The sequence below is a fragment of the Acomys russatus genome, chromosome 4 (assembly GCF_903995435.1).
Source record: "Acomys russatus chromosome 4, mAcoRus1.1, whole genome shotgun sequence".
Taxonomy (NCBI): Eukaryota; Metazoa; Chordata; class Mammalia; order Rodentia; family Muridae; genus Acomys; species Acomys russatus.
This window is the reverse complement of record NC_067140.1, coordinates 12,627,425-12,653,768: the sequence shown is the minus strand read 5'-3', so window position 1 is coordinate 12,653,768 and position 26,344 is coordinate 12,627,425. Positions and strand designations below refer to the sequence as shown.

The 26,344-nt window shown below is 52.3% G+C and overlaps 1 protein-coding gene across 3 annotated transcripts in view; it reads right to left on the bottom strand.

Annotated features, from left to right (window-relative positions):
• The window catches only part of Tox2 (TOX high mobility group box family member 2), a 122,139-nt gene extending 96,033 nt beyond the window's left edge, over positions 1 to 26,106 (bottom strand). For 2 of the 3 annotated variants that reach the window (XM_051143731.1, XM_051143730.1), the window contains exon 1: positions 25,998 to 26,106. In XM_051143731.1, coding sequence (XP_050999688.1) covers positions 25,998 to 26,096 — 99 coding nt within the window. In that variant the 5' untranslated portion in view covers positions 26,097 to 26,106. Of the gene's footprint in view, positions 1 to 24,763; positions 25,191 to 25,997 lie in introns of those variants that run through there. The other variant, XM_051143732.1, reaches the window with a different exon arrangement.
• Between the last annotated feature and the right edge of the window lie 238 nt (positions 26,107 to 26,344).

Sequence of the window (26,344 nt, the reverse complement as noted above, 5' to 3'; positions counted from 1 at the left end):
GAATCTGCTTGGTTGGCTTCCAGAAAAGCAATGGGCAAGAGGGTGACACATGTTGCCAAATGCATTTGTGCTGGCAAATCGGGAGGCAACTATTTACACAAGTGGATTGGTCCTACTCAGAGCAGAGCGGAGCTGTGCTCCCTGCGCCAGCCAGGCCAGGTTTGAGGGCCAAGGGAGACAGCAGTCTATTTACAAAATAAGGTTTGCTCACAGAGGCCCATCTCTGCCATTGAGAGGTTTCAGATAAAGGAGTTTTGCCTTACATTTGTGTTGACAGTCCCTTGCTGAGAGACAGTCCCTTGCTAGGGGACCATCTGTCCAAATGTTCACTGTGCGGGTGGGGACTGAGAGCTAGAAAGATAAGGAACATGCTCACTGTCTCTAAGTGGCCGACCTAGGCTCTGAACGTACTCTGACGGTCATCTCTCCCCACACCCTCATGTGTTCCCCCAAGAGGCGGAGACACCAGGTAGAGCAGAGGACATATGAGAGTACAGGGGCAGGTCTGTTCTGTCAGAGCAGATGGAGGCTTCTAAGCATTGGGTTTTGCTAGTGCTTTCTGATTTGAAGTGATATGTTAGGTCCTCGTGGCTGCCCAGACAAATCACTGTAAACGGACAAGTGTAAAAGCCACACAGACTGGCTGGGGCTCAGAGGTGGAGTACTTGCCTAGCATGTACATGGCCCTGGGTTCTATCCCAGGCACTGCGAAGCCACAAACTGACAAAAAGCAAAACAAAATAAGTAGCAACAACCACAACACACACACACAAATTATTCTCACACAGTTCTGGAAGCCAGAAGTCCCAAGTTCATCTCTCAAGACTTCAGACCGTGTCAGGACAGGAGCACCACTGACTCCAGTGGGGGGGGGGGCATCTTATTTCTTGTATGCCCAGATTCCAGGGGCCACCTGTGTCCCTTGGCCTGTGACCCCTTTCTTCGCCTTCAAAGTGCATCAGCTCAATCCCCCCCTCTCTCCTGGCATCACCTCTCTCCTGGCGTCACCCAATGTCTCAGACCTCTGCTGCATCCCTCTGAGCAGCTACCACAAATGACTTTGGGCCTCCAAGGACCCCAGGACAACGCCCTCAATTTGGGATCTTTATCTTTATCATATCTGCGAAGCCCTGTTTGCCACAAGAGGTGACAGTCAGGTTTCAGGGTAAGTTCCCACAGGCCGTGGGCTAACTGTGCCTCTGCCTGGAGACAGCCAGGGAGGACGCGCCCACCATGACAGGCATAACCATAGTGCCTCCCTTTTCTCTGCTCTCAGCATGGGACCCTGGGGTTAAGTTCCTCTTCTGATGGCTCTGGTTTAGAGCGAGGGTCTCAAGCAGAAGCAGAAGCCTCCGTCTGCTCTGACAGAACAGACCTGCCCCTGTACTCTAACAGCGTGCTATGCCCTCTGCTCTGCCTGGGGTCTCCGCCTCTCAGGGGAACACATTGGGGTGTGGGGAGCAGAAGGTCTTTTCCTGTGGAAGTGAAGAACAGCAAACGTAGGAACTCCAGGCTGGCTCTGCAGGGACAGCAGGATGAGAGAGAGAGAGAGAGAGAGGGGGGGGGGGAGGAGAGGGAGAGAGAGAGAGAGAGAGAGAGAGATGAGGCCAACCTTCATCCTGAATGATTCCGTGGGGCAGAATCCAAGATCCGCTTCTCTGATGCTTGCCACGGAACACATGGGAGGCACAGAAATATAGCGTCCTACTCATTGGGATGGAGAGGGAGCCGGAGGGATAAGACAGCACAACGAGGATGAGTACAACACTAAAATATATATATATATGTAAACTGAGAATCGGGGATGTTTGTTACTGAGGCATGACCCAGCCTAACCTGACTAATACACTCAGTGAGCAGGCTTAACAAGCAAGCCACTGACTGACCATCGGGTACAAAGCAAGGACTTCACAGAGCTGATACATAATCCTGTATATTACTCAATCAAGGTCAGAATCCTTACTCACTGAACAGGCAAGGAAACTGAAGTGTAGAAGTAGAGGTAACTGCTGCTGCACAGCTGAGAAGTGGGAGAGCTGGGATTCGAGACAGAATAGGGTGGTCCCAAAGCCAAGCTCACAAGCCAGGCAGTGTCACACCTGTGACCCCAGCACACGGAAGGCTGAGGGAGGAGAGTGTGAAGTCAACCAGGACTGCATAGCCAGACCCTCTCCCAAAAGCAAGTGGTCAAACTCATAACAACTCTAAGGGTCAACCCTTACGCGGTGCCACATGGGCTTCTAGAAGCCTCTCCGAACCCAGACATCTGTCACTTTGGGGTCTGTAGGGACTTCTGATCAAGGCTAATAAGATCTTGATGCCAGAGTCCCCAAAGACAGTGAGTCCATCCCCCAGTTCTAAAGCCCCCGAAAACACACCAAACCCAGACCAAACCTCTTCTGATAGACTGGATGGTTCTTCATACCCACGTCCGTCCATGAACTGAAATAATATTTACTGAGTGTCTACTTTGTGCCAGGCCCTGTGTGTTATGAGCATCTAGAGATTAGCAGTGAACTAAGGCCACTGGACCTTACTGTCCTGTGCTGGAGAAACCATCAATACGCAGAGAGAACAAATGGCTCGCACAGCACATTAGAGGGCTATCCACACCTGGAAGGAAGGCCGTGAGCAGGTGATGTGTCAGGAGGGACTCCCCGTAAGTCAGCCAAACTGGACTTTTAGGAGGAAGCTACAGAAAGATGGACAGAGGTAGGAAGGTGAGGGAGGGAGCCAAGCAGGTACTGACTCGGCCATGCTGCCCAGCAGCCAGTCCAAAGGCCTTCACATGGGAATGTGTGGTGTTACCTTGGTTAGCAAGGGGACATCAATGTGGGCAGGGCAGGCAGGGGAAGGGAGCAGAGGCCAGAGAGATGATGGGGGGCAAAGCACACCCACAGATGGCACTGCGATTACCCTCCCCAGAGAGGAAGCCAGCGCTCTTTCCACACTCTTATCTGGTGCTGTGGTTGGAGGAGCAGGCGAGGGCAGGCGTGAGGCTTGCTTTGCTAGCACATCTGAGGAACCTCATCAGCCTCGAGGCAGCTGACATCCGCTTGGCCTGCGGCTTCTCCTGTGGGTTCTGCATATCAGGGTGCCCCGGTGAATGCTATTTTTTGCCCCTGTTTAGGGACCTGTGACACATTCCTCTGTGTGGGGCACTGAGGGCCAATGTGCCTGGCCCCGATTCAAGTTTTCTGTCTACTTGGAGCCAAGGGAAGGGGTCACTGAGATGTTCCTAGTGTCCCAGAAAGAGAATTGTGCCCAGAAAGTAGAAGGGATAGGTGATATGGCATCTTGCTAATCCTCAGAGATGTTAGCTGGCTTGTCCAGGGCCACACAGACACATGAAACCACAGACTGAAGGGGTCTGTCTATGGGGCCGGATTTACTTCTGCAGAGCATTCTTTCCACTTCTGCCTATGTGGGTGCATCCCAAGCAGACTGTTCCAAAAGATAGGAAGATAAAGGTGCCTCATCCGTAGGTAAGGTCCTCCAGAGACCCACAGTGATCCTAGCGGGACCATGACACACACAGAGGGACAGTCAGAGGGGGCTTTGACAAAGCCTTGATGTCCTTGCCAGGTCCCTGGCAGATAAGCGGGAGTTAAGAGGTATAAAAGAAACCTGTCGTGGACACAGGGGCCTGGAGTAGGAAGCAGGGCAGTCTGGCTGTGGAAAGAGCATCAGACAGGATCCTGGAGGAAGCAGAAACCCCTGGGCATGGAAGTAGATATGCCCTGGTCAGGTAGGAGAGGCTTTGCGATGGGGCACGGTGGTACAGAGGAGCAGCCCGCAGTTGCCTAGGGTCTACAGGAGGAACAGGTTCACCAAGCAGTTCACTGAGCTGGCTTCAGGGAGGACAGATGCTAATAGGAAAGTTAAAGGCAGGAGGCTATTGATATCACCCGAGTGGCAGACAACGGAGCTTTGAAGGCACAGCCAGCAGCATGAACAGGCGGGTTGGGACAGGGTAGAAAGGGGCCGTGCCTAAGTTTCCAGTGGGCAGTAACAGTCACTAAGATGGGTAAGCATGGTGAGCAGAGGTCTCCAGGCTGTGGTCACTGCCATCTATGCTCACACCCTTCATGAGGTGCCTGGGGGTGGGGGGGGGGGGCGGTGAGGGGGGGAGTGGCATGGGTCTCCTAGCTTGAAAAACGGAAGCCTTTACCCCTGATTGCTGCTCCAGTGACAAACTCAGAAGATATTCTCCCGCGAGGGGGCGTGTGTGCGGTTGATGACCTCCTGGGAAACACCTCCCAGAGCCTAAGAGAGGCAGGAATCCACTCACCTGTGGATTTTTTTCCCCAGGCCTCTGTTCCTGAGCTGTCTCCTCCAAAGGCACCTCATCTCAGTTCCTGGTCTCAGTAATGATGGGTTGGATCCTGAAGAAGGCAGCTGGGTGGGGGGCGGGGGAGAACTGGGGCCAAGGACAATCCCCAGCATCATGCAGGTCTGCATCAGACCCCCACCTCCTCCTCCCCCTGCGCCTGCCCCTGGAGCCCCATCCAAAGCTCCCCAGGCCCTTTCCCCAGGAAAGGGTGGCTTTTTTTTTTTTTTTTTTTTTTACTCACGAAGCAAAACACTATGCCTTGCAGATCTCCTCCCACGTCATCCTTTTAGCCTGGCATTCTGTAGAATTCGAGGCAGGGTAAAGTGACCCGCCTGAGGTCACACTGTCATCTCCTGGAGCAGAGACCTGCCCCAAGCTGGGCCCTAGACCTAGGTTCAGTTTCTGTTCCTGACAGGAGGGCCTGCGTGGATTGAGCCACTCTCCAGCCACTCTCCCTTCCCCCGCCATTCCCTGCATCCAGCCCAGACCCCCAATCAGCACTGGTGACAATCAGCAGCTGGTGACTTGGCTGCCTGTCCCTATAAGACCCCCAACACCAGGTTGCCTACCAGTCTTGAGGACACCATGGTGGTGACCAGGGCAATTTCTCTCAGACAGCTCTACACAGAACACAGCGCCTCCCACTCTAGACACGGTGGGGGCCGGGGGGAAGAGGCTCCCTGGCTACACATGTTTGCACTAGAACATGTTGTCCCACCAGGCATCCTGGTTCCTCCCCAGCTGAGCTGGCCTGAGTCATCCATCTACCCACTCAACCTGGATATGGAGGGCCTTCTGGCTGCTAGACCAAGTATGAACGACCTGTACATGGCTGTGTTCATGAACATGTGTGTGCACACACCATCACAGAGAAGGTGCCAGTGCCCACTTTGTGGGCATAGACACCTAGACACGGGCAGCTTGAGGGGCCCATGTTATGTCACAGACTACTTAGGACGAAGCTGGGATTTGAAAGTGGTCACTAACCCAGACCCTGGTGCCTGACAGGGCAGGCACCCATAGCTGTTTCTTTCATGGCCAGCTGGCTGTGAGAGGCTGGGCCCAGTGTCTCAGACAACTCTTTGTGGCTCTGTGGGGATTAGGAAGGATGCTCTGAGGAGGCGTGAAAGATGCTGGTCCCTGGTCTCTCTCTGCTCCCCTAATGTTCCACATGAGGGGACATGGGCCTGAGCTGTCAGCTTCCATTTCTGAGATGCCGGGATGTGCATGATGCCGGGTCCCCAGCAATGACTGTGGGAAACGGGAGTGCCCGAAGAATCAGGCCTTCTGATCTAGGTTCAGCACTGTCAAGAGCAATGACCACCCTTCCCCCAACCACCTCCCAGCCAGCTCCCCAGAGGCAGCTGGAAAATGCTGCTAACAGGAGCCTCTTTCACCTGCCACATTGTATGTTCACCCTTGGGTCCCTCCTCCCTCTGTTGCTGCCTCTCTTCTCCAAATGACGGCCTCTCTTCTCCAGCTGGTCACTTCCCCGTATCCTCACTTGACAAGAAGAAAGGCGGCCTTTACTAAATGAGGGGAGAATTCTGATTGCTTCCCCAAACTTCCTCTGGTGCCATCTTTAGCCGCACCTCACCTCATCCCTGACACTTGCTCAGAAGACCCCTCCTGCTTTCAGGCCAGTATCTTTCTGGGTCCTTACACATCATGGGCTGTGGCCATCGCTGTTCCCACTGTTTCTTGTCTAAGACGGCAAGACCTCTCCCCAATCTACTCACACTCCCACCAACGCCTACACCTGGCTAGGCCTGCATATGTGAACTGAATGCAAAATGAATGAATATATAAATATACATATGAATGAATGAATGAATGAATGAATGAATGCTTCCAGACTGTTCTGGGCATCAACACTGGTGGCTAATCCTATTCAGCAGAGACAATGCCGGCCACACACAGAATTCCTTATCCCAGAGGAAGAGGCATTCCATATCCATGCCCTTGGACCCTGCACAGCATCACTGCAGAATGTGGAGAGAACCAGTGCCTGCCTGGCCCCGCCCAGGATCCAGCTTCACCCATCTTGCCCTACAAGGACAGCCTGAGCACCTCCACCCCTTGAGAGCAGCGGGTACCGCTGCTTACCTTCTGCAGAGCCGCACCTGCAATGCACCAGTGTCTCGTGAGGAGCCTGAGCTTCATTCCACAGAATCATTCCACAGAAGCCCAGGCAGCGAGAGAACGCGCCTGCGACAGCCTCTGCGAGATGCTGCTGCATAATCAGCAGAGAAAGAGGGAAAAAATGCCAGAAATAGCAGCTTTATAAGCCCTCCCGACGACTCTTGGTCCTCTATTGGCTGGAGGCCCGGCACCCCTGCCCCCCCACCCCACCCCCCGCGCCCCGATCCCGTTCCTACAAGGTGAAACGGAAAAACCTGTTATTTAACCTCTTTGATCCAAATTCATCTTCTATGCCAATTTGGGCCCACGTGTCTGGAGCACCACACCAGGTCTTGGGGAGCAGAAAAGGAGGCAACCCCCATACTGCTCTCCGTCACCCCTGGCTCCAGAGGCGTGCTGCCTTGGAGAAGCTGCTATAGCAGAGGGCCTCTCAGGAGGCAAATTGGCAGCACCTGTCAAGGTACAAAATCTGCACTTTCATCCAGCAATTAGACTCCTGAGCATCCATGCTGTGGCAATACCTGCATCCCGCACACAGGCTTGCCAGAGGATGTTGCTTGTTACACATACCTGAGGCAGGATGAACGCCTGAATCCAGAACTGACTGCATACATGAGACACATCCATTTTATGGGCCGGGGTGAATGGGGCTCATCGGCAGGTGCCAGTTTGGAACTGGTTGGGAGAGGAAGTCAAAGGGCATTGTCTTATTTTTATGAAAATATGAACACTCTCTCTCTCTCTCTGTGTGTGTGTGTGTGTGTGTGTGTGTGTGTGTGTGTGTGTGTACTCGTGCACATGCATGTGTGTGCATGTCCACACTTATGTGTATGGCATGAGGGTGTGTGTGTGTGTGTGTGTGTGCATACATAAATTGGGGTGGATGCACATGCACTTGGATTTACATGGTCAAGGACACCAGGCTGTTAGCTGTGGTCACCCAAAGAGCAGAAGGAGGAGGGGACTCAGCTGCCCCTGCCATCTTTTTTGTTTTTCTTTTGCACAAGCAAGCATTACATATGTAACTTAAAACACAAACAGGGAAGCCTCCCTCGGTTAATCATCCTTGTTGACTTAGGTCAAAGGGCTTAGCGCTGAACACATGGCGGTGCTTGAGGGAGCTGCAGCCCCCATGGAGCCAAGGAGCTGCCCTGCACCTGCAGCCTCTCTCCCCCGCCCCCGCCCCCGGCATTTTTGTTTTAGATACTTAGTTTTCAGATTGCTCCTAGGCTAGATGGTTATGGTGCAAAACAGAGACACAGAGAGAGATGACTCAGCTTCCTGTGGAGGGGCTGTGGCCTGCTGGGAAGACATTTCCATTTCTGCCTTCCTCTCTAGAGCCCTAGAGACAGCTCATGGGGGCGGGGGCGAGGGGGGGGAGGTGAGGTCATTCCCAGAGTGAGGGGTAGACACTATGGCCAGGCTCTGGGTCCAGTTCACCTGGGTTCGAGTTCTGACCCTACACCTCCTGATTGAGATGCTTCTCTGAGCCTTCGTTCATGAATGTGGAAACAGGAATGATAGATTTTCCCTGAGCTTAGCATGCAAAGCAGGTGTTACCTACGGGAAGAGTCTGGTCTGGTGCCTAGCACAAAATAGGTGGCTCATAAATGTCACTGTTAAGCATGACAGCCCCCATACGAGGCTCTCCCTACACAGCACAAGTCTGTCTTATGGGTGAGAAAACTCAGGAGCAAAGCAGATTTGAATTTCTGTCTTCCCTTTCAGGAGGACCAGCACACAGTCAGCACACAGTGATTTCTCCTGGCCCAATATGACCAGTCATGAGCGCGCACACAGGCTCTGTGCTGTCTTCATCTACAAAATTGGGCACACAAACGAGCGACAGTCCACAAAAACTTTAGGAAAGGCACTAGGGAGACGGCTCAGTCAGTAACAATGTTTGCTTTGCAAACATGAGGACCTGAGTTAGACCAGAGTCCCCAGGACACACACACACACACACACATAAATGCACACACACAAATGCACACACATACATACACACACAAATGCACACACAGACACACACACAAATGCACACATACACACACACACGAGAGAGAGAGAGAGAGAGAGAGAGAGAGAGAGAGAAGAGAGAGAGAGAGGACTTCAGAAAAACCCATAAAGAACTAAGGAGCCTTCAGCCACATTACAGGGCTCTTTCCCCTGAGCAAGAATCCAGAGTGCCTGCAGCCCTCCCTGCATCAGTCCCACAGATAGACTCAGGAAAGCCCTTGGAAGGTCTAAAGAAAACACCAAGACTGAGGAAACAGAGGAAGGAGAACCAGCAATTTGTGCAGGAAACTATAGCAGTCCATGAGCATCGACACCAGAACTAATTGAAAAGGAAAACACCAGAGCAGGTGTGCCCAGGGTACCTCAGGCTGCCCAAACCTGTCCTCACCCCTGTCCCTTGACTCACGAAGCCCCTGCTGACAACCTTAATAGTAACAGCCTCATTTAAAACCCCATGATTATCAGGGTTGATTTCCATGGAACCTTCCCTTCACAGCCTCGAGAACCTCCCAGGAGTGGTAATTGCCAAGTTCAATTTTAGCTCTGTCACACCCAACTGTCGGTGCTAAGGCGGCTGCTACGTCGCCAGGTAAGCTGGTAATGAAGTCAGCTCCGGGCGTCTAATTTCACAATATTGTGATGGCTCTGTCAGCACCCATAAGAGCTGAGAAGCTGGGAGCTTCCAGTGAACGGGCTGCATATGGGGAAATGGCTGAAGCCGCTCTGTGCTTTGGGGCTCCAACTTGAGCCCAGGCCTGCAGGGCTACTGTGGCTGCTGGGTCCTGGATGCTTCTTCCCACAAAACCTACGGCACAGGCGCACCACACAGTGCAAGGTACCCTCTGATCATCACCCTGTGTTGGCCACCTTGTCCCTGTCCTGTCTCTGGCCTTCCTCAAGCTGGGGTGCGTCCTCAGAAGATCCTTTTCATGCGCCATGCCAATCAGTTCTCCAGTAAAGGAAATACTGAAAAAGGAACTCGATACCCACTATTCCCTCCCCAATTGAAAGCACTGATGAGCTCCACTGTCCTCAGGGCCAGAGCCTAGCCTGGCTCCGGATAGAGCCCTAAGCACACTCAGGCCCACTGCCTCACAGCTCAGGCAGGCCTTCAGCTCTCTGGCTTTGTACTGCCCAGGTAAACAGGTTCTCCAGCTTTCTTTCCTATTAGTTCCACTGAGCCTTTGCACGGATGTAAAGCTCTGCAGATAGATCTGAACAAAACCCAATAGTGGAGGGGCTTGGGAAATAGTGCAGTCAGTGAGATGTTAAGCATCCTCGAGCATGTACCCCTGAGTTCAAACCCAAGCACCCGCATGAAGAGCTAGGCACGCGGTGGGGCACACCCACCCGTAATCTCGGCACTAGTGATGCGGACACTGGCAGATCTCTGGAGCACATGAGGATTAAACCAAGGCCACAGCACTTCTCCTGAAAGTGCCCCTCATCAGTGCCATCTCCCTCTCAGTCTTGGCATTTACACCTTCCACACCCACCTCAATGCTCTGGTCGGCCCTCCAGCAACCTGCAGATCGGTGGTTCTCAACCCGTGGGATGCGATCCCTTTGGAGGCCAAGCGTCAGATATTTACTATTCATAACAGTGGCAAATTTTTCAGTTATGAAGCAGCAACAGAATAATTTTGTAGTTGGGGGTCTCCACCACATGAGGAACTGTCTTGAAGGGCCACAGCCTTAGGAAAGTTGAGAACCGCTGCTCTGGACCTCGGCAATGCAGAAGCTCTGCCTACCACCCTTACCTCCTGCATCAGAATCTGCATTTTAATGCGCTGCCCACCACCACTGTGAACAGACATGAGCGTTAGCCAATACTATGCTGTGGGGTACGCATGGTTTCTTTTGCTCTGTGTGGGTGCAAATCCCAGTACCACCCAGACGAAGGTTTCTCATCCTTCAACACACCTTTCTTGCTCCCCAGAATTCTGCTTCTTTTCAACCATAGAGGGACCAGCCCAGCTAGTTCTGGCGTCTTTTAGAATGCAATGCATAACACCCCCCTTTCCTTGAGGCACAACCAAACCTTCTGGACAGGCCCACCGAGGCCCCGTTTGGGGACACTGAGCACCCTGGCCCTCAGGAAGCCAACAATACAGCACTATTCTTGCATTAGTCAATCAACGCCTTTGCTTCCCCCCCCCCCCCCCCAGAAACCAGCCCACAGGAATCTCTGCTCCAAAGGAAGAGGTCCTCAGCTGGGCCAGAGATGGAAGTGGGGGCGGGGAGGGGAGAAAGTAACCCTTCTTTGGAGACCCTGCCCCAACCCACCAGAGGTTGACTCCCCTCCAAGGGGTACCCATGACCTTTGCAGAACTAAATGCAATACCAGAATCCTATGTGCAGAGCAGACCCCAGGGCCAGCGTGGAGGTTGTAGTAATCCAGCCTCATGTTTGGACAGGAGCCACCCTGCAAAGCTCCGTCAACTCTGCCTGTCGCCTGAGGAGGGAAGCACTCACCTTTGCTAATCACCCTAATTCATTTTTTATTACCGACTTTCCCTTCTTCTATTTGCCCTCTGATTGAGGATATTACCCCAGGCGTTTAAAAAACAACAGATCAGACCACAATGGCAAACACAGCTCTTCGCTGAAATCTGCATTGATGGGCGTATAATTCCATATCACAAAGACCTTGGGGTCTGCATGTTAGGCAGACTGGGCAGGAGGTATCTGCACAATTGAAGGTTTGTCGGAAGACAATGAGCTGTGTGCAGAGGGCACGATAGAACGGGCACCTCCTCCTGCGGCTGGTGAATACAGTCAACCCTTTTTGGAAATAGCACGCCAGGCGCTGGGGAGACGGCTCAGTGGGTATAAATGTTTGCTGAACAAGCCTGAAAGGCCTGAGTTTGAATTCTCACAACCCATGGAAAACTGGGCACAGTAGTGGGCGTATGCAACCCCTGAATTCCTAAAGTGTGAGACAGGAGACTGCCCAGAAGCTTGTGCGCCAGCAGTGGCAAACAACAAAGAGACCCTAGCAAACGTAGTGGAGGGTGAGGCCTGACAATCTACATTCCCACATACATGCATGCACACAGAGAAAGAACATGGCTAACAAAATCAGGAGCCATAAATATGCCACATGCTCCTCCTCCTCCTCTTCCTTCTTCTTCCTCTTCTTCTTTTAAGACACAGGCTTGTGTAGCTCAGGCTGGCATCAAACTCACTGTTTAGCTGAGGATGACCATGAACTTCTAATATCCTTCTGCTTCCACATTCCATGTGGTTTATATGGTGCTGGGGACAGACCCTCAGGCCTTGTGTATGCTAGGCACTCTATGCGCTGACACAGCCCTGCCAGAGTCCTCCACAAAGCTGTTCTCCTAGAGCAGGGGAAGGAATGAGAGGGAGGGGCAGGGCCCACTGACACAGCGCAGGGTAAACGGCATGCTGTTCCCAGAAAAAAACAAAACAAGAGTGGGGCACCTCTGGCAGACCAGGATGGTGTAGCACCACTGACAACATTGAATACTGAGAAGACAAAGGGCCAACATGAACAGTGTTCTGGAATCTTCAGTGGGCTAGGAACAGGTGACCTCCCTGAGCTTTGGGTAGGAAATACCGTGTTCATGATTTACGGCTTACTAAAGAAACGGGGAACCATCTTTTCAGGACAGAGAACACCCACACGTCTTGCTTGCTTAACAGAAGCGTTTTCACACAAGAGACAAATTCCCTTATCTCCGAAGGCCAGGCTGCCTGTGGCCCAGATCCTTCAGTCCAAGCAACCGGGAGTGATGTGTCCCTCCCTGGCAAAGCCAAGGTCGCCTTAGCAGGGAGATAAGGCCGGGTCTTCTGGCCCTTGCCTTGGAGGTCAAGCATGACTTCAAAGCCAGAGGCTGAGAATTTCCACCTTCAGCCCATCAGACTGGCATGCCCACTCTCCTCCCTGGCCCAGCTGGAGATGTCCCTGTGTGAGGCTACCAGGGGATCTCTACTTGTCAACACTTGGGAGTCCCAGGCACAGCTTCCGGCAAGGAGGTAAGGAAGGCGGAGAGAACGGGAGTGACCCAACTCTAGAACAGCCCAGGTGCATTATGGGCGCATTCCTAGAAAACAATGGCCCCCCCTCCCTCCTTTTGTCCTTCCAGAACTTATCATTGAGTACTTATTAAGTAGCCAACAGCTTGGCGGGTGTTAGGTGCTGCTCTGCCCGTGAACCAAACAAACACGACCTCACTGGGTTTCACAGTTTACTCGCCAGGCAGGAAACAATCAAGTAATTCCACAGATATATTATGCACCACCACCACCACCCCCCACCCCGCCAAAAAAAAATATGCTAGAACTGAGACCAAAGGGAGGAAACAGTGCCAGCCTCTACGTGTAAATGCACGTGGGAACATTCCAGACAAGGAAAGCAGACACGGCAGTGTGAGAACAGCCAGGCAGGCATCAGGGATAGGCCGGAGACACTCGAGCTGACTGATCGCCATGTCCCTCCCCAGAACACAGCCTGGAGCTGGGGACTTACTGCCAAGTAGCCGGGAGGTCTGAAAAGCAGGCAGTGGCAAGACCCCATAAGTACTGACAGGCCAAAGGAGGGCAGCGAGGCGAGGTTTTAAACAGAGATCCAGTTTAGGGTCATGTGGCTGTGAGTCATAACTCACTGCTTCACACAGAATAGATGGATCCAATACTGCTGCAGAAAGATCTCCACAAAGGCTCCACTGCCCTCCCAGCACTTGACATTCTGTCACTAGACAGAAAAAAAAAATGTCTCTAAACTGCTTTGAGAGCTTAAGTTCCTGGCCTGGGATGCAAGAGGCAGCTGCCTTTCAGAAGAGCAGTAAACAGCGTGGCAACAGGAAGACTGGGTAGAACACCCAGCAAGGCATGCCTGTCACTAGAGAGAAAACTGTCTTGGGGACACCTGGACCAAGACCCATATATATGGTGGTGGCTTATCGTTAACATCAAGGCAGGCACCCATGCAAGAGCAAGGAGGCATGCTCACAGTGCCATCACTGGGAGCGGGGGAGACAGAGACGATCCCTGAGCCTTTCTGGCCAGCTAATCTACACCCAAGGTTCAGTGAGAGACCCTGTCTCAAAAGATAAGGTGGAGAACAGTTGAGGAAGACACTCAGTGTCGCTCTCTTACACCCACATGTGTCTGTGAACTCACACACATGTACACACACACACACACAGATACATTTGAGGGCTCAGTCACCCACCTCCCCCTGCACTGACTGCAAAGCCCACTGGAGGCAAGATGCTACTGGCACATTCTCAGTCAACATGCTCTGTGGTAAAATATTACTCTGACTGATGGCTTCCACCTGGACAGGGAGAAATTGTCTACCAATGATGACTATCTGATGAAGTAATCATCCTTTGGGATTTTCCATGCACTATGTCATTTGTACTATAATGTCCCCTGTGGGGACCCTGGCAGCTAAGGAGACATGTGGCTGCTGTGGAGAACCTGTTTTGAGGATAAGGTGGCTCCCAAACCACCTGCTATGATGCACTTGTTCTTTTGTACTGCCTGGACTAAAACGCAGAGGGAGGGGACAGCACAGAGAAGAGATTTTGGTCCTGTTATCTCTGACACCCTGCCGAGGCAGAGAGCTGTGAGAGCGCCTCCTGTGGCGAGAGCGGGCTGCAGCTCCCATTCCAAATGCTCCCAGGACACTAGCGCCACGCCTGTCGCTTGAGTTAATGTCATGAGTTAAGGGCATTGACTCCAAGAGGCTACCTGAGGGAACCGCAGTGAAAAAGCAGGCTTCTCATGTGTAGTCTCCATTGAAGATGGAAACTCCTCAGTGGAGGTGATACCCGCTGCTCTCCCAAGGGCCACGTGACCTGAGGAGCCCCCAAGTAGCAGGAAGGAGCTGGAAAACAACTGATCTGGTCTCCCAGAGATCTCAGCACCAACATGAGGGGAGAGTGTGGTGTCAGGAAAGTGGGGTTCAGAGAGGCTGATAAACAGGCTCAGGGTCACTCAGCATCGAAGCACCAAGATGTGAGCCCAGGCACTTTGTCAGACACTCAGTCACATGTGATCTACCGCGTGGCTTCGCATTAAAGGTTAACTTACCTCTCGGAGGGCTGGAGAGAACAGAGGGTGCTTGGGGGGCTCTTGAAATCACCCATGGAGCCGTCAGCAAAGGTTTGCAGAATAAACAAACGAGCCCTGAAGTTCAGGGTCTACCTTCTTCTCCAGAAAGTCCAGGGCCAGCAGAAACACAGCACAGTGCAACAATAAGATTTATGCATGAGATTGACCTAGGGTTAACTATGGAATCAGAATCATTTCCAACAAGTTTCTGAATCATTCTGAAAATGAGGCCCAACGTCGAGATAAGCACGCTCTAATTAGCAGTAAGGTGGAGACGACCTATTGGCATATGAGGCCTGAAGTTGAGACCTAAGACGGGAGGCCCCAGAAGAGAAACTTCTACAACAGGGAAAGCAAAAGGCAAGCATACAAGTCCCTGCACTTACACGCACAGATGCATGCACACGCACACACACACACACACACACACACACACGGACATGAACCCATCTATGTGCACACACCTCTCGGGAGGCAGCTTCAGGTAGAGGTCACCCATGAGACTAGGACAAACCCCAGTTCCTCTGCCACCTGTGTCACTCTAGCCATTTGAGCCAGTCCCCACCTACAAATGGTAAAGGGTCATCTGTGTTTATTTCTACCCTACTTTCCCCCCCCACAAAAATACCACAAACTTTCAAACAAAACTCACTAAGCAGGGACTAGGTGCTTCAGGCAACTACAAACATACGTACATACTTTGACTTTTTCCCCTTGTTTCTGAACCCCAACAGAATGAAAAAAAAAAAAAAAACTACCTACCTACCCTACCTACCTTAATTTACAGGTAGAGATAAATATATACATATATATACCCTTATAATGTATAGATATATACACATATATTCATAATTCAGATACAGATCTCTATATGGGAGAATGCAACCAGTCCTTAAGAGCCTAGAGGGCAATGGGATGGAGACAGCAACCATAAGACACTGAGATCCCGCTGGAAATAAAGAAACCAAGGGAAAGACTGACAACATAGCCTGGGAGCACTAAGGAACATGCATTCCAAACCACAGGCCCCGGAAGAGCTATCCTAACCAAACTCTGTAAAGTCCCAAGCAAGACAGCAGAGGCTGGGAACAGGCCAAACGAAGAGATCCATGCATCAGCCCAGAGCCTTTGACCACTGGCTTGGTCCCAACCTACATAATAAAGACAGTGATGCCGAACATTTTAGCCGTGAAGCTCAGATGAAAATAACTTCCATGGTAGAAGTGGCCGCAGATGTAAACAGACATAGTGGAAGTTACTGCTGGCCCAGAACACCGTCTCCCTACCCTAGCACAGCAGGCGTGTTGAGCCCGATCATACGCTGTGTTGGAGATTTTCCTGTGCATTGTAAGACTCCAGTGGTGTGCCTGGCCCCCACCTGCTAGACGCCAGAAGCACCCCTTCCCAAAAACTATAGCACCCAGGAATATTCTAAAAGTGTATCCTTGTGGAAAAAGCACTGGCCTGAGAACTCAGAGATACCAGAAAGGGCTGGCAGGATCCTGGGGCTGTAGTCTCAGCTCCGTGTGTTCCTGTCTGCAAATCCCGTGTCTGCACGGTTGGCAGTCATTGTATTTACACAGACCCAAACCCACAGGGTGATTTATCACCTTGGCTTGGGAGAAGCAATAAAAACATATGGTCGGTAATTATTAACTTAATGAGTCATGGTAAATGGTAATTTTATATCTTAGTGAGAAGATGTTGTGTAGCACAGGGTGATAAATTTTGATCAATTACCTTGATGCTTAAAACGTGCTGCGGTGTGATTGGGATTTCTGATGCCTTGTAGCGTGAGCCAGAAGTCTGTGGTTTTACAGGGCCTATTGCTGGGTTTCTCCAGTGCACAGTGGGCTGTTATAGAGTGCCTACTGTGTGTCCTTTAATCCTGAGTGCTCAGTCACTCAATGGGAAACCTGTACTTGCCAGATGAAAGACCCCGTGGCTCTGCGATCTACTGACTCATACCATAGACCAAGAACCACACGCAGAATTGTCAGGGGCAGTGACAGTGCCTTAGGGAAGATGTCACATAAATGGAAGAGGAGCTAAATGGGGGCATGCTCAGGGATGGGAGGGAGTGCTCCAGGCGGAGGGAAAAGCACCTCAGGGATCTGGCAACCCGGGAGCAAGGGTGCCCACAAAGCTATACCTCAGCCTGCTTGGTTTGAGTGGGGGTGGGTTTGAGGAACAGAGGCTTCACATTCCCAAATTCAGACCAGTCTCCATGATGGTTTCTTGGTCTTCTGGTGGTGGGAAAGATCAGTGGCTTGTGTTTAGCTTCCCCCACGTGCCAGGAACAGTCTGCCTCTCAAACACTGGCTCAGTGGCTGGAGGGCACAGGGATCCAGGTCACTGGGCTCCCCGGCTCAGGTTCCTGAGTTCAGAAACCTGGGAAGCACCTGGAAGCTTGTATTGCTGGCAAGAGGGTGGCGCCCATTTTGCTGGTCAGGGAACTGCTACGAGGGGACCAGTCAGTTCTAAAAAGCATCTGTCTGCTCTGGACACGCAGACTTCTTGTAGGTCTCGGGTACAGAGGCCCGACCTGGACAGTCAGTCGGGCAGCCTCCTGAAAGTTCCTGATAGGTCCTGGGGAGTTTCCTGCACCTTGGGTTTACTCAGGTTTCATGAAAACATAATCAGAACTGGAGTCACTGAGGGGGGATTTGTGCTGAGGGAAGACTCGGGGTGTAGGGTACACCCAGAAGGAGAGGGACAGGTGCTTGGGCAGAGGAAGAAGTTGGTCATAGACATGAATAGTTAGGGCCACTCGGCACCCTGGAGTTATAGTTATCCCAGGTAAGGAGGAGTTTGCCAGGCCCTCACCCCTGCACGCCTCTGCTGTAGGCAGCGGCGCTGGGTGAGCACGGCCCTTCTAGGGAATGACGCTGGTGGACCAACGTAGGAAGCCAGACTTGACACGTTGCCGGGGATACTAATGTTCGTTTCATCTTGTAGTTGAACATCTCATACCACAGCCCTTGTGCAGCCAAGAAAACAGGCCTTGGAAGGCTAAACTGTGTGCCCAAGGTCACCAGGCCAAGCCAATGAGTGTTCCAAACACACACACACACACACACACACACACACACATTCTCTCTACCACCTAGAGAAGGAATCAATGTTGTTATGAAAGCCAGGCCCCACTCCTTGGAGGCTTCAAGCGCTGATTGCTAACAGTTGTGCTCTAGTACACTGTTCTTAGCACATGGAGATGAAAGTGTGTCTTTCTGTACTGAATACGGTGATCTCCATCACTGATGTGCCACTTGACAGAAGAAAGGACCAGACTACTAACTTACCTGTGCTCCTGGTGGTAGGGGCATCACATAATCCTGGGTCTGCTGCATCCCACAGCTGACCCACACTGAACACCCATCCGGGGACTCTAAGAAACCGAGGGAGTGAAAAAGATGGCCCAAAGAGATGACAGCAGCCACATTACAGAGGATTTGTTGGAACCTGTGTATTGCGCTCAGGGGCTCCATTGCTGTTGGCTGCCCTACCTGCTAGGCACTGCCCTCTAGGCTGGCTCATGGGACAGTGCTGGACCCCATCACTCAAAGACTCTTGGTCTTGGCCCTGTCCTAGACTCCAGGGACCTACCACAGTCTTCAGGTCTTGAGGCTGAGTCCCTCTAGCACAGGGGACAGCTGGGCAGCCATGCATTCATTCACTCATTCACTCATGCCCAGAACAAATGTCTGTTGAGCACCTATCTGCCAGGCCCACTCTGGAACACGAGCCCTCCCCTACCCCAGGGATAACATCTCAAGACCCTTTTAAAAAGTTCAGTGGGGGCTCTTCACTGCAGCTGAGATGCTGGTCTCCAGGCTCCTCAGAGGTTCTCAGGAGAAGGATGTTTTAACAGCGGCAAGCCCTGCCTCTCCCTGTGCTTCTGGTTTGAAATGGAATCAATCATTTGTTTCCACACCCGCTCCTGCTGCCATTAGTGTCTTTGCCATGAGGTAAGGCAGCCAAGAGGCAGCATTTAGAAAGCCTGTACTGTGTTCTCTGGACTTTCGGCCTCCAAGACTGTATGTAGGCTAAACTGACCTCTCTCTATCTCTTTTAAAAATCTTTTAGCTTCCAGTTTGTTTGTTTATTATTCAGACAGAGTTTCTTTATGTAGCTGATGCTGGCCTGAAACCCCTAACTACCTTTTATATAAAGTTAACCTGCCTCAGGCATTTTGTTATAGCAATGAAAGGCAGACTAATACACTCCTCAAAAGGCATCATCACCCACCCCGTCCCACGTCCAGTGGAGGATTCTTCCATGCATAATTACAAAAGACATCCCAGCCTTTCATCTCACCATATCTCACACCCTTCTGTCCTGAAGGGATGATGATCTGATTTGATTCCCCTTTGTACACAGTGGAGCAGAAACCCAGAGAAAGCTAGTGACATGTTCAAGTCACCCAGGAGACTGAAGTGAGCGGTGGCAGGCCTGGACTGCTGCTCTTGACATACAGAGAGGACCATCTGAACAGACAGGATGCAAGACTAAATGGGAAATGTGTTGGTTTGAATAGGAACGGGCTCCATAGACTCTTGTTTGAATGCTTGGTTCAGGGAGTGGCACCGCTGGGAGGTGTGGCCTTATTGGAGTGGGTGTGGCCTGTTGGAGGAAGTGTGTCACTGTGAGGGCGGGCCTTTGAGGTCTCCTATGCACAAGCTAAGCTCAGTGTGGCTCACAGTCCCCTTCTTGTCTGTGGATCAAGACATAGAGCTCTCAGCTCCTTCTCCAGCACCTGTGTGCCTGTGTGCTGTCATGCCCCGCGCCATGATGATAATGGACTAAACCTCTGAACTGTAAGCCAGCTCCAATTAAATGTTTTCCTTTATAAGAGTTGCAGTGGTCATGGCGTCTCTTCACAGCAAAAGAAACTCTAAGGTAGGCAGGAAGTAAAGAGCTTCCCAGGAGAGATTTTGGTCTCCTGGTCAAGCCCCTTAATTCCAGCCAACCCAGCATAAGACTCATCACTGCCCTCTGCCCCCAGCAGAAGGGAGCCATGCAAATCTCACCTCCCCCCCCCCCCCCCACTGATACTGTATAGGCCTCAGATACCTCACATCCAGCATAGGAAGTAATAGCAACCTCTACTTCATGGATTCTGCTAAAGGGAACCTCCAGTCACCCAGTAACCGTGAGTCCCCAGTTCCCACCCTTACAGGACGCTGCGCCCAGAGCCGTGTGCGTGCAGAGCAAACAATTCACCCACTACCACTTACTTGCTGAGCCATTATGAGAAGGCAGTGTGCAGGTGCTGGGTATGGTCCCTGCTTGCCAGGAGCCCACACAGAGCTGTGTACAAATAACTAAGCCGCTACTACACAAAATGTGGCCTGTACCATGTGACCAGATGCTACATGCTACATGGGGGCTCACTAGATGTGCAAATTCCTCGGGCTCTCCCCCCCCCACCCCGCCCCGCCCAAGGACCAAATGAATTGAAACCCCTGGGAGTGTGGCCCAAGAAACTGCTTTTTAAAGCTTACCAGATCAGAGGCTGCAGATTTATCTCCCTGGTTATGGTCTCTCATTGAGCCAGAGCTCACTTCCCAGCACGCACAGGCTCCCAACTGCCTGCAGCTCTAACCCCGGAAGACCCAACACCCTCTTCCGGACTCCACAGACATCTGTATAGATGTGTGCATACATGCAATAAAGACATTCACATAAGTAAAAATAATAAAGCTTTGAAAACAATGTATCAAGTGACTCTTACTATGTAGATAAAAAAATTTTTTTTCAATTTCAGAGCTCTGTCTTCAGCTCCCCTCCCCCCACTTGAAACTTGTAAAACAGCCTGGGGGTGGGGGGGGGGGATGGCTCAGTGGATTTAAAAAAAAAAGTGCTTGCAGATGAGCATATAGACCCACCTTTGGGTCCCCAGAACCCAGGGAAAGTCAGGCATGGAGAAGCTGGTCTATAATCCAGTCGTGATGGGGTGGAGGCAAGTAGATTCTGGAAGATTGCTGGCCAGCCAGTCTAGCCAAATATTGACTTCCTGGTCCAGTGAGAAACTGGTCTTAATATATATAAAGGAAGGTCTCTGTTGACTTTTGCCTTCTGTTGCTATGGTAAATACCACAATCTGGGGCGGGGAGGGGGGGCGTTATTTAGCTGACACATTACTTCACTGAGGGAAGCTAGGCCAAGAACCGGGAGCCAGGACTGAAGCCGACACCATGGAGGGATGCTGCTTACTGATTCTTCCAGTTGGCTCACTCAGCTAGCTTTGCCAGACAGCTGCCCCAGACCCACCTGCCTAGAGATGGCACCACCCACAGTGGGATGGGCCCTCCCAAGTCAGTCAGCAATCAGGAAAATGTCCAGCAGACATGGCCACAGGCCCATCTCGTAGGATCAACTCCTCAACTGAGAGTCTTTTTTCTGGGGTCTAAGTTTGTATAACACTGAGGAAAACTAACCCTAGCTGTGACAACACCCAGTGTCAACCTCTGGCTTCCACACATGAATGCACCAGAGCAAACACACACACACACACACACACAGACACACACACACAATTTCAAAGCAGCTCTAGGCGTTGGCTCATCTTAACCCTCTTTCCTGCTTCATATCCAGAGACCTATTAATCATGACACTATATATTTTATCCATAGACAAATAGACAGACAGATAGATGGATAGATAAGCTTGAGAGCAACAATTTGGGTTGGCTTTGCTCATAACCATAGCATCGGTTACCTAGCAAAGTTCTTAACAAAGCAATGATCAATAAATATTTGTTGACTAAATAACAGATGATAGAACATGCCCCCATCCCAAGCAGTACTAGTTACTGAGAGAGCCTGGAGAAAGAGAGTGACACCCAGGCTGGCTGTGTGTGTGTGTGTGTGTGTGTGGTTTTTCAAGACAGGGTTTCTCTGTGTAGCCTTTACTGTCCTGGACTCGCTTAGTAGACCAGGCTGGCCTCGAACTCACAGAGATCCACCTGCTTCTGCCTCCTGAGCCAGGTTGGCTTTCTATGGCATATCAAGCAGAAGTAAAAGATGCTTAGAACAGAGAGGTTAAATCTCTGGAATAGGTGTCAGGTGGTTGATCTCACTACCGACTTATCAATACCTGGTTTCCCTGTTTGGGGCAAGTACTATCCTAGGTTGTATCCTTCACTCCACCCCTGTATCCTGACTCTCAGAAGTAGGCAGTGTCCTCCAGAGGATACATGGTGAGAGTAGGAGTGGGGCTGGAGCACCCATATGATGACTCACAACCATCTGTAACTCTGGTTCCAGGAGGATCCGATGCCCTCTTCTGACCTCCATGGACACTGCATGCTCAATCCTGCATATTCATACAAGCAGGCAAAATAACCATACACATAAAACAAAAATAAATACATCTTAAAGAAAATATTTTAAAGAGGGTACTGAGGCACAGTGATAGCAGAGCGCTTATTCTCCCCACAAGAAGTCTTTTAAGAGAACACTCACGGCAGCTTTACTTACAACTTTCCCCAGATGAGACAAACCCAAATGACAACCAATAGGTGAAGTAACCAGTAGGGCTGTGTTTACACAATGCGATGTCACTCAGCGACAAAGTGGAACAAATTACACACACACACACACACACACACACACACACACACACACACACACCCCAGATGAATCTGAAAGACAGACCGGACGAAAAGAGAAGCCATAATCAAAATGCCTATGTTGCATATGAAACTCTAAGGCTTAGAGTTAATAGTCCTAAAGCAAACTGAAACCAACTGTGCGGGGGTAGAAATCAGATAAGTTGCCACGAGGACAGAGGATGGGGTGCTGACTGGGAAGGGCACCAGAAGAGTTCTGGGGTAACAGAAATATTCTCTACCTAGGCTGGATTAGTGGGTACATGGAGTTTATGTATATCTGCCAAAGCCCATTCACACTTATATTAAAGTCATACTCAGCATCAACAAGGAGCTAGAGAGAGCCTAGGGGCAGCTCCGTGGGTAAAGACACCTGTCACCAAACCTAACAACCTGGTCCTGCTGGATCACACAGTGGAAGGAGAGGGCCTCAGCTTGTCCTCTCAGTTCCACACACGTACTTGTTTAAAGGAGCTAGACACCGTTTCCTCTAGCCCACAAAGCCACCTAAGGAGCCACGAAGCCAGACCAACTGGCACCAGCCTGCCTTAGCTGAGTTGGGGGCTCCCAGGCTTGTAAAGTGCCTTCCAAAATCTGAATGGAAGGAATTCAATTCTCTGTGGATGGAACATAGGTTGCCCAGCCTCCAAACCATGACAGAGACTCACAAGGAGACCAGACCCCTGCCTGCTGTGAATTCAACCACACTATGCCTTTCCCCTGCTCCAGAACCCATCAGACGCTGCTCTGTGACTCACTCAGTCTTGCCTTCCTTGAAGCAAAGAGGAGGCAGTAGTTCCTTTCATGGGGTCCCAGATCCTCAATGCCAGAAGCCAGGAGCCCCCGTGTTTACCAAGCACTGTTACTATATTTTAAAAGTAACGTGTTTGCCTTATATCCAATAAGCGATTTCCCCCCCTAATGTATGCTAACATTACTGTGATTAATAAATTGCGCAAGTATCTCGAAGCTAAAATGAAGCCACAGCGGGTTTTGTTTTTTTTTTAAATCATTGTGTGTTCTCTCAAACAAAAACCACCAAAAGAACAGCTAGTGCTCATGACTTTGATTTTAAAAGGCTGGGAATCTCTATGTAGAAGATTGCTAAGGGGACAGTCACCAAGGGGACCGTCGCCAAGGGGACCGTCGCCAAGGGCCCTTCCAGGTCAACTGCCCCACGGTTGTCCGACATCCTTTGGGCAAATGCTTGAGAGACAAGCCTCTTGTCCTGGCTCCTGGAACAGAGCCCCCAGTGTGTGGGCTGTGTCCCGGCTCTGTAACCCATTCTAACCCACCTCCCAACATAGGCGCACACACCGCCCTAGTGTGGCTATTCCCACACCTTAAGTCTCAGATTACCCTCCACCTCTTATAGTGAGCCAGCCATTGTAAGAGAGCTTGAAGCCTGGACATTTTCTTTCATTCCACAACCATCGGTTTCTGGTGTCAGGAAAAAAAAAAAAAAAAAAAAAAAGAGCTCCTGGTCACATTGTACCTCAAGAACTACCACGCAAGGCCACAGCCCACTGGGGAATCTGCTAACAGGGACCTGGCTCCAAGATGAGACAGCTGCCCCATCACCCCAGCCGCCTCAAGGCCTGAAAAGCAGGTTTCCTATCCAAGCACATGCTCACACCTTCCTTTCAAGCATTCCACTGGCTCGTCCCACCCCGCTACCCTCAAAACTTCCCCAGCTGCGGGCCAGGGTCCTAGAACATAGACAGAAACCAAAATCTCCACCCTCCACATCGGGTGCCCCCGCCTCCCAAGCAGGTTGCCACCTGGGAGGTTCTGGTGCTGAGTCAGAGGTTTCTAAAGGCTCCGAATAAAGCGCGCTGGGGTGGGGGTGGGGGTGGGGGCTCGACAGAGTCCTGATTCCCAAAGGCGGCAGCGGGAGACGGTCTGGCCCCACTCTGGTGGGGTTTGCAGATACATCACTTCCAAAAGACCTCTTGCGACTCGTTCTTACTCCCGCCCCTCCCCCCAGCCTGGGTACCAGACTTTAAGGCACAAATCCTCAATCTCAATCTCCACTACGGCCTCCAAACCAGAGGATGAAGCCAGTCTTGCCCATTTGGTATTTTAAACGTAACAAAGCCAAGGGCAGAAGGTGGCCCGCTACCTCAGCCTTCAGCTCCTTGTGAAACTCCACTTGCTGCTTTTAATCTATTTTCCCACCATCACACTGGAAGCGGCTCCAGAACCCGCCTTCTCTCTAAGGCACCATCCCCCTCTCAGGCTTCCAACTTTGCGGATCAGCGCACAAAAGATAATCTGCTCTCCCCTCCAAGAGGTGTGTGCCGCCCACCTCCGCCCCGGGACATCCCCCGCTTGTGCGGCCCGAGCCGCCCTAACCAGGGCGAACCGCAGAGGGCTACCAGCGTCAGCCGCTCCCTTAGGGCCTGAGGACGCACTTGCAGAGGCCCAGCTTCGGAGGCCCAGCGATCTGCCGGACGCTCGGCTCCTGCCGTATCCCGGCAGCATCCCGTAGTCAAGGGCTGGGTGGACAGCCTGTGGGGAAGGGGACAGACCCCACAGGGTCAAGGATCTAGCCACCCGACGCGCACTCACCACGCAGCGCCGCGGAGCCCGCGCGTCTGCGCCCCGACCGCCCGGAGACCCACGCGCGCTGTTCAATCCGGGCTCTGAGTGACGAAAAGCCGCGCTCGACTCCAGCCTGACCCCGATCGACGCACAGACCCGGGGACGCACCGACCGTTTGGCGTCCGAACTAAGTTTCAAAGTTCCCTTCCCTGCGAGGGAAAAGGACTCGGACAGCGTGGCTGGCCTGACCGTGCCCGCTAGTCTCTAAGAGGAGCTGGGGTCCCACGCCTCTCGTCCCGGGATCCAAGCACAGCTTTCGGCCGTGGCCACGCTACGGGGCCCTGGCTGGAGTTGAGGACAGAAAGCCTAGAAAAACGGGGGCAAGAGGTGCCACCTCGCTGCAGCCCGAGCCTGGAGGGACGCTAGCTCCTCGATCCAGGGAAAGGACAGTCCTTGATTGGACGCCACCAGCATAGAATCCGAGACGCCATGGGGCAGTGACGACCAATTAGTAAACGGCCCAATTAATGCTCAGTACCGAGAAGTTAAAACCCCGACGCGCGAGGGGTGGGGGCGGGGAGTAAAGGGTGCAGGAGCCTGTGACTATCCTTGGGTATGCCCGGGTGTGATGTGACTAAGTGGCCATCAGGGCAATTTGTTGTTGAGGCTTCTCGTCCGGGGGATGGATCTGTGTGACCATGTGCACTTTGTCATTGTGAGTGTGAGCTGTGACTGTCGGAGCTACTTCTTTGTGTGACTGTCCCTGGTTGTTACTGGATGTGACAGCGAAGGGAACATGTGAAGCAGCGTGTGTGTGTGTGTGTGTGTTGTGTGTAGGTGAGGTGACTTGTGTGTGATAGTGTAGCGGTGTATGTGGGCGAGCGGCTGCGTGTGGTTAAGGATAAATGACTGGCGGCACCATGACTTATGTGGGACGGTGAAGGCTGTGTGTGGTGCCGCCTGGCTGGGTGACAGAGTCGCTGCGCGTCGGCTTGTGAATGAATGCGAAGCGTGGGTGAGTGTCACTGTGTACACGTCGTGCGGGTGGCTGTCGGGCTGACTTCTGCCTGTTATCTACAACTCGGGGCGTGCGTGTGACCGGGAGGGTAACGGTGTGAGTGGCACGTGCCCGTCGGCGGGGCTGCTGTGTGAGCGTCCCCCGTGTACGCCCTGGAGTAGCCGTGTCGGCCGCCGCGAGGTGACTCTTGCCCCCACGCTCCAGCCCGGGACACTCGGGCCCCCAGCCTACCTTGCTGCCTACCTTGCCGCAGTGGTAGTAGTCTAGGTGCGCCAGGCCGGCCGGCTCGGCCCCGGGCCGCGCACCTACCGCGGGCGCCGAGGGATACAGGCGGACGTCCATGGCGGGCGCGGCGGCGGCGGCGGCGGCGGCGGCGGCTCCCGCGGGCAGTGCCTGGGCAGGCGGCGGTGGGAGCCCTATGCGAGCCGGTGTGAGAGAGCGGGGGGCGGGCCGGGGGCGGCGCCCGGAGGGGAGATACGCCCTCCCGCCACGCCCTCTCCCCGCCCCGCCCGCGAGCGCTATTGTTCCGGCCTCGGGCGCCACGGAGAGTAGGGGGCCCCCCAGTCCTCGTCTGGGTTAGGCGGACGCCC